This window comes from Hetaerina americana, unplaced genomic scaffold (assembly GCF_022747635.1).
Source record: "Hetaerina americana unplaced genomic scaffold, ioHetAmer1.1.p SCAF_7, whole genome shotgun sequence".
Classification (NCBI taxonomy): Eukaryota; Metazoa; Arthropoda; class Insecta; order Odonata; family Calopterygidae; genus Hetaerina; species Hetaerina americana.
The window spans coordinates 10,785,169-10,794,334 of record NW_027287316.1 but is presented as its reverse complement, the minus strand read 5'-3'; the positions used below and the strand labels follow the sequence as shown (position 1 = coordinate 10,794,334).

The 9,166-nt window shown below is 38.6% G+C and overlaps 1 protein-coding gene across 1 annotated transcript; it reads left to right on the top strand.

The window, feature by feature from the left end:
• Window positions 1-464: 464 nt before the first annotated feature.
• Window positions 465-9,166, top strand: LOC139696453 (large ribosomal subunit protein mL62). Its single transcript, XM_071595224.1, has 5 exons — window positions 465-654; window positions 769-814; window positions 1,256-1,398; window positions 2,346-2,515; window positions 8,993-9,166. Exons 1-5 carry the CDS (start codon window positions 493-495, stop codon window positions 9,081-9,083), a joined length of 612 nt encoding a protein of 203 aa, XP_071451325.1. The 5' UTR covers window positions 465-492; the 3' UTR covers window positions 9,084-9,166.

The following is a 9,166-nucleotide window of genomic DNA, read 5'->3' as shown; positions in this document are numbered from 1 at the left end:
AAGTAACATGGGAGAGGTCAGTAGAATGTAATAGTGGTGTAGAATACATAAATTATTTGATGCTGGTAGGAAAATTTCGTTGCAACCGTTTCCATTTCCTAAATATTCTCACCTAAATATTCGTGCTGTACATTTTTTAACTACGTAAAAGGGACACTGTAGTTAATGTCAACTCTTCGACTAGGCTAAGGCGTGACAACCACATCTGCAATTTATGTCGAAAGTCAACCGCTCTTGGCACCAGACATGGGTTTGGCCTTTGTAGTTGAGGCATATCGGAGGCAACTGCCATCCTCTCCATTACCTACCTATGCATATACATGGTGATTTGTTGTTTGATTATTTAACTCATAGATTCGGTATTATTTGGATAAACAAGTACAAAAAATAAATATTTGAATCTCCCGCATACTCATCCTGTTACCCGGCTTCAAGGAAAAAGTTGCTATGCGAAATTCAACACGCATGGATTCTTAAGCCCTGTTGTAAACAATGAGTTTCTTTATCAAATCTTTTATTAATTTGACCCTAAGGCATTATCGAGAAACCCCATTGATTGCCTTGCCTCATCTTCAACGATCAACGTATAAAAGTGCAGTTAGTTTAGAAAGTCTTTATCCAGGAAAATCGTTGCAGTTGTTCACTCCAGATAAGGTATCTCGCCATTCACTTAATTTAATGACTATTTCCGGGCTCTAAAGTATGTATATCTTCTCTTAGATCCCACCATCATTCAGCTGATTATTTAAATGATAAATTTTCTCACAGGTTGCGGGAAATGCAAGTAGCAGTTTCTCAGGATATATACCGATTGGTAAGGTTACTTTTAATACAATTCATGCAGTCCCAATACGTCGTGCGCGCTCCCCTTTTCGAAAGTGATAAATAGATGTTTGTAAGTGATGGCAACAATATTTATTTGAATCATATCATGCACAGCCAATTCCTCTTCTTGCCAATTTGTCATGTTTGTGATGCCTTTTGCAGTGTGCAGAATAACTGAATGCATTGTGTAATTATTCATTTTTTATAGAAGAGAAATAATTTGACACTGCAGTTTAAGGCTTTCTGGATGCGTTTGTGTCCTCATCCCATTAATCATTTTCGGTTGAGTTTGTGTGTTTATAATAGAAGCCAAGTATAAAAAGACAAGATCTTGGTTAAAAATTGAATTGGTGTATTTAGAGTCACATTAAACCTGCGATTGATATTTAGGAATAAAATGAATGCTGATCTTAGCAATTTTTGTTTCCAGATAAGTTGAAGATAACTTACAGCCGCAGTGGTGGGCCTGGAGGGCAAAATGTGAATATGCTGAACTCTAAAGTTGACCTTCGATTTCATGTTGAGTCTGCTGATTGGTTGAGCAATGAAGTGAAGTCAAAGTTGCTTGAAATGGTGAGATTCCGGCACTAAGTTTTTGTTTATGTTTTGGCCATTTGGTAATCCATAATCACTTTGTCCAAATTCCACCATGTGGCGAGGCTATTAAAGTATTTGGTGAGCACAAAATGTTCCTAGAAATAATTGCATGTTGTGTAAAGCGTCAAATGCTAGGGATTACACAGTGACAAATGCCCCCCTCACCTCCCACATTCTCAAACCAGTGTAAGTCTGCCTCTTACTTATCAATTGCATCACTTTCATTTGAACACAGTTCTGAATATCTCTTTTTCCTTCACCCCTAAACTTTTCCATTTTTTCTGTCTCATTTACCGTCCCATTCTCTTGAAACTTTCTCTCCTTCTTTGGCACATATTGGCTATTCAGGCTTAGGTAAGGCACTCCGAAAAGCTATCTTGGTCATATGCACTCAAGGGCATTTTCGAAGACCATGAGTTAAACATTGACTGCAAATGAAAGTACTTGGAATAAGAAATTTTTGCTATCCATTACAAAAGAAAACGAAGGGATTTAAAAATCTTTTAAGTTTGCATCAAAGGACATCCTATCCCTTATCCTGTGGCAGATTGGAGAAAAGGAGGGGATGGAATTTTGGAAGACCAGTTAATAAACACGGCTGGCCCTTGACAGCAAGATGTCATGCCTCATTATGATAACTTTTTCCTTTTTTATACTCTAGGAAAATTAAATTATGAAAATTCATTTTATGTTACCTCTATGTTGATGATTGTGTAAATAAGTCTAATTGGATACTTAAATTTAATGAATCCCTCACTACGCCCACTAAACAATGCCTGACTGGTCCCAAGAAGTTTTTGCTTTTCAGTTTGGCCTACAAAATGTGTAAAAAGGAGGGGAACTCTTTCTGTAATTCATGTTTTTGGATTTGTAGGATAGGTAGAGCAGCATTTGATGGGTAATGGGCGATTTTATTTTTTCAGAACAAAACCATTGTCAACAAGGATGGGTTTTTGATCTTGAAGTCAGAGAAGACACGCTCACAGCAGCTGAATGTCGCAGATGCAATGCTGAAACTTCGTTCTTTGATAAGATTGGCTGCCAAGCCCCCAAATCAACCATCTGAAGAGTCACTGGAGGCTGCAAGAAAGAGGTGAATATATATACTTTGTTCATGAGTACCTGTTAGGGTGTCCATGCAGGAGGAAGGAGATGGGCAGCTGGATCTTTTGCAAGTTCAGAGTAATGATAGGTATGGTGTCATTTAATTGCTTGCATTTGTAGAATGGGAAGCTATTCTGGTCCTTAATTATGCCCATTTGTAAGATCTCACAGCATTTTCATTAGGAAGTTGTGAGTCATCGCACAGTGTGTGCCATTACATCAGATAACAACTGGCTTTTAGTAATTATCCCTTTGTCCTATTCATTGATGCATACCATTAGCTGTGATACTAGGAAAATATCAGTAAGGTATACTATTCATTTGTCACTGTGTGATAATTACTGAAGGCACGGTAATATTCTCTTAAAAATGCTTAAAACTATCCTACCAAATATCATATCTATGTACTCAAGTGTTGAACAGTCCAGACATTGTGTCAACAATGTTTTAACTCATGATTGATAATCCATTTGTGTGTTTTTTTATCAATTCCATTTTATGGTAACATTGTAAAATATTAGGTTTTGTGCAAAATGACAGTGCATTTTAAGATTTCAAGTGATGTAAGTGATAATCATCCCTATAAATGTGTTATATTTGGGAGATTATAAAGGGACTATTTTTCAGTGATAAGAAAACAATGGCAATGGTAAACAATGCCATTTTCTAACTAATAGCACTTCATGCTTGCAGTAAAGCCTTTTCAAAATGAGCTGGAGAAGACTATTTGTGCTTACTCTAGTATGACTTATTATTAAGTAATCTACCGGTTAAGGTAGGTTTTGGATGGACAAAACTACCAAATAAATATCTCCAAACAAAACACAATGCCCCAATCATCCCACACTACCACAAGTCCATCTCAATATCTGTGTACTTCTTTCCTCCCTTCATGCCATCCAACATCCCTATCCTGTTCCTCCCCTTTCCTCATTTAAGTAACATGCTCCCCTCAATTACATTCTTCAACATCCCATTGCCAATCAAATGCTTTTTATCTATTTTTCCTGCCTCCTCATGATTTCTCCCAACAAACCCCTCTCATAGCCCACCACATCTAGTACTTCCTTGGTTGTTTTCCTTTCTGTCCATTTCACCTTCTCCATTCTTCTCCACACCCTCATTTCAAAAGCCTCCAATCTATCCTGCTGTTTCAGTGACCATGTTTCAGCACCGTTCACAACTATGCTCCATATCAAAGTTTTCATGAACATTTTCTTAACATCCTCACTCAGCATCCTTACTCAACATCCTTGTCATCAACTCCCTCCCCCTTGTAAAAGCCTCTTTGCCTAGTGCAATTCTTCTCCCTACATCCCTACTACTTTGACCATGTTGGTCCAAAACACTTCGGATATACGTAAACTGTTCTACCTGCTCTAAATTATGCCCTCCTATTTTAATGTTTAGCTTAGCCTTTTTCTTTCTGAAAAATCGCATAATCATTGTTTTCTTTTTATTGATTTTCATCCTGTATCTATCGCACTGAGTTTCCAATTCACTCAGCAATGCTTGCAACCCCTTGGCTGACTGACAAATTAGAGCTTGCTCATCAGCAAACCTAACTGATTTTACGGATTCCCCACCCACTTTCATTCCTACCTCCAGTTCTCCCATGCCTCTTTAATCATTTCCTCTACATACAGGTTGAACAGCGACGATGATAATGGGCAAACTGGCCTTGCACCTGTTCCTAACACTGCCCATCCCGACTTTTCATTCCCCAATCGCACCTGAGCAGTCTGAGACATGTACAGGTTGCGGATTATTCTCTTTTCCCTCCAATCCATTCCTATTTTCTGCAATATATTCAAGAGTTTTTCCCCATTGACTCTATCTAACTCTTTTTCAAAATCTATGAAACAGGCAAATACCTCCTGGTTGTGTTCTATATTCCTCTCGATTAATAATCTCATTACTGCAATGGTATCATGCGTACCTCTCCCCTTCCTAAACCCAAACTGATCATCCCCTCAGTAATCATTTGCCCTACTCTCTATCCTTTTGTTTATGATCCTGAGAACAACTTTAGCAGTGTGGGATATCAAACTTATTGTTCTGTAGTCCCCACATGATGTAGCCTTCACCTTTTTCCGAAAAGGAACTAAAACTGATCTCAAAAAGTCTTCTGGCCAGATTCCTTCCTCATAGAAACTATGAATAAGTCTATATAGCCTCTTCCTCCCTCATTTCCCTAAATCTTTTAGTAGTTCCGCAGGATTTTTGTCTACTCCCACAGCCTTATCTGATTTCATCTCTCTTAATGCCCTTTCTATCTCATTGTCGAGTATACCTGGACCTAAGCTATCTTCCTCTACGTTCCTTTTCTATGGATAACCTAGTTGAACTAAGTTCTTTGCCCTACAGTTCTTCTATATACTCCTTCCATCTCTCTGGGATCTTTTCTATTTCAACTATTTTCTTATCCGACTTATCTGTAACTGTTGGCGCAGATCTTCCCTTCTTACTTCTCGATAGTGATTTAACCTTGCTGTATAGCGCACCAATTCCACCCTTCTTCTGCAAAATTTCCATATGCTCGCACTGATTCTGCCACCATGCTTCTTTTGCTTTATTCTTTGCTCATCTGAATTTATTATTTAACTCTTTGTACTTCAGTTTGCCTAACTCTGTGTGTGCATTCTTCCATTTTTTTCTCTCTTTTATTTTCCTAATTATCCCATCTGTGATACATGGTCTAGTATGAATATGTAGTAATAATTTTAGTATGAATTGTAACATTCAAAACACAGGTACTTATTTGTTGAGTTCCGCACTGGAAGATTTCATTTCATCAACATCCTGAAATTTAATGTGAGTCTGTCATGAGCATAAAAAAATGTTGTAATATATCTATAGCCCATCTATGTGCATCTGATCCTAAGTCCCTCAATAGTTTAGGCTATGATTAGTCGCTCACTTTGCAACTTCTATGCTCTGGATAGTCATTGTTATCCCTCTTCCTTCAAAACTTTTAATTTAATTTCAGGTAGATCGTACTTTAAGCTTGGGCCCATGGTGCAATTAATGTTATTAGTAAAATTTTTGCCCTCAGAAGCCACTAATTTTAGGTAAAGGTTCTGATAAACATTTGACATTAATATCAAATTTGTTAAGCCATGATTCAGGAATCATGAAGGCGGAATGTACCAATGTAACTGATTGGAGGATAAGGGGAAGAGAAGGGATATTGGTGGGGGGGGGTGGTAAGGATAAACAGAGGGGTTTATCTTATAGATATTAGCTAATAGGAAAAGTATAATACAGGAGGATATAAGGATCTAAATAACCAGATGGAAGCTAATTCCAGGGTCCTTAATTGTATTGGTGTGTTTGTTTATAGGAGGTAGGAAATGATAGATACGAGGGTCATCCGGAAAGTAGTACCCGTTCGTGAAATAAAGACACAAAAGTAAATATTAACAAACATAAAAAAATTTATTTGAAAGAGGATACTTTAAACTACTTCTCAACATAATCTCCAAGCAAATTAAGGCATTTGTCATAACGTGTGACAAGTTTCTGTATTCCTGCTGCATAGTCCTTCGCCGCCAGCTCATTGAGATACGCGAGGGACCCATCTTGCACAAATTTTTGCATAATGCAGATGGTGTTTAACAATTTCATGAACAATTGTTCGAGAAACATTGGGAAAATGCTCACAGATGTCATCAATTGTGACGCGCCGATCGTTCCTCACGAATTCGTCAACTGAGCTCACCAGTTGGTCTGTAATGACAGACGGTCTCCCCGAACGCTCATCGTCGTGTGTGTTCCCCCTCCCCATGTTGAAGTTGCGACACCACCGCCGAACAGACGACTCGTCCATTACATTGTCTCCATACACCTCCTTTAATTGGCGATGAATATCACATGGGCGAACGTTTCTTGCATTGAGGAATTTAATCACTGCCCTCACTTCACAACTGGCGGCGTTCTCAATTTTTTTAAACATTGTAAACAATCACAGAAACAACACAGGCAATGCTAGCGTCACGCAACTTGGCTCAGAGAAGGCAGACAAGCCACTGGAGCTATCTGACCTCGTCCAGCGGCTACTCGCGTCGTCAGCACTTCATGCGGCACGAACGGGTACTACTTTCCGGATGACCCTCGTACTTTGTAATGACAATAAAAATTTTGTCGTGGGTTGCTGTGTATCTGGTAACTTTAAGGTGGGCAAATGGGGACGATGTTATACAGGATGCTCTGCGATTGTGAATTCTAATATTGAGGGTGCATTTGGCAAAAAATAAAGCTTTTTGGGCAGAGCATTTTTTGAAATCCCAGAAGAATTTGCCAGGGACGAGATATTTAAGAAGGTACTGTTGTGGAAAGGTGGTGAGGATGGAGTAGGTTTTGCATCTGGCGTGATTGCTTGGAGTCGGGAGAGATTTTAGAAATTGGAGTGGATTTAGAAATGAGCCTGGTGGTTTTAATAATATTTGAAAAATTTGCTGGACATTGAAATGTTCCTGAGGGGAATTTTTTAAGAGGTTTTATCCTTGGAGAGCATGGGGTAAAGATCTGTAAGAGTAATCTTTAGGGAATTTGCACCAGGGAAGTAGGTTGTGTGTGAAAATACAGAGTCGTTTTTCTTTTCATGGGATATTTTAAGGGTGTATGTATGTTTTAGGATATTTTCTAAGCCACAGGAAGGTAACATAACCACATTTTACTGATGTCGTTTCCCACCTAATTTTTTATGCAAAATTGGAAACACTGTGTGTATCTTGTGGTATGCCTGTGGTCTCAATTATTTTGCAACCTTAGATTCATCGATCACTCAAAACAATGTCGTGAATCATTTCAGAGAAAGTCACTTCCACTTGATGTCTTGAATAATGTTCATTATTTGTGGATGTATGGCTATGTTTAAACTCATTTGCTTAATTGTAAACAGTCACAAATACAGGAGCAACTGTACCATGAACTCTGTCTAATGCAACTTTGTTCTCTTTTGGTGTTAAGCCTTTGAAAGAGAAGTGTTTAATCACCGCACTTAACTCATTTTTTCCATTTTTCTAAAGAAAATTTTGTTCCTACTAACGACTATGAAAATGAATCCATGAGATGGATTTAGCCAAAACTTTAACAGTAGTCTAGTGCATAAGTATAAGTCTTACTAAAAGCAAAAGGTTTTGGATGCAACGATACAACTCATATTATATTAGATTTTCCAAGGATTTATGGAATGATCCCATAATATGTTTTCCTTAGATGACCATTAGAAAAATTGAGCTATTTTTTTTGCATTTTAAACTTTGCCATTGTAAAATATTTGGCCAATTTATTAAGTAAAAACTCAAAAAACGCACTACACTATTTAGTGGAAATATCAATGACAGGGCCGATAAAATGATGACAAAAAAAGAAAAAACAGTTTGGCATTAAACTTAAAGTAAATGCTCCCTAAAGGCTACATGCTGAAACGGACTGATCCCATGCATAGTTGGAGTCACTCTGGAGGCATACTATGGAGAGAAACCTAGTCCCAGGAGGTATTACATCCCTGGAATCAGTTTCTTAGATGATTTGCCCATCAATGTGGTGTGCCTCCAATGAGAAAGGTGGAGCATGGCGATTGACCTGGCCCTCAGTCAGCGTAGTAATAGAATATTATTATGGCCCCACCTGAGTCCAATTTCTAGTTAAAACACATCAAAAGTGTACTTCTCGATAATCTAGCGATTAAGGTAGGTTTTGGGTGGACAAAAACTATCAAATAATTCTCTTCTCTCTCCTAACAGAACACAGCCCAAGATCCCACTCTATAATCGTATACTTCCTGCCTGGCTTTATCCCATCGAACATCCCTAATCTATTCCTGCCCCTTCCTCGTTTTCCTAGCATTATCCCGGGGGATCGAGATGGTGCGGGGACTATCGTACTGGCTTCCCACCCTGACGGCCCAGGTTCAAATCCCGGCGGTGTTGAATATTTTTCAGAGGTATCTCGATCCCTACATGAGGTGCTTTGTGGAGGGCACTTTGAGTGAGTACGCCGTCCGTCGGATGGGACGTAAAGCTGCGAACCCCTTGGCGCCTTTCGTAAAGAGTAGACTAATGTCGACGCCGGGTTTCTCTCCACCCTTCATCCTTTCCTGTCCATCCCCTATGGCGCAAATGACCTCAGCTGTCGGTCGCCTCCCCTAAATACTACTACTACTAACATTATCCCCTTTATCACAGTCTTCAACATCCCATTGCCCATCAAAATGCTCTGTATTTTTCTTTCCAGCCTCTTTTTAATTTCTCCCAACAATCACCTCTCTTCTCACACCACTTCTTCATTTGTTTTCCCTTTTCAGTGACATTCATTTAATGTAGAAATAGAATCAGCAGAAGCATATGATGGATCAGCTAGTCCATAATAATTGTTTTGATTAAATAGATTAAAGCTTTAATAATTCTGCAACAAAGGAATTTCATAGAGTAATGCAAAGTGCTATTGAATTGACTTGCAGGAAATTGAAAGCAGCTCGTTTGCGGTTGCATGAGAAAAGGAATCGCTCTGAGACCAAATCTCAGCGCCAATCCCCTACAATTGACTACTGACTAGGATTAGGTAATGTTAATTATGATTTATGTGACCTGAGATGTTTATTATAAATCATGTTTCTTATAAATAAAATATTTGC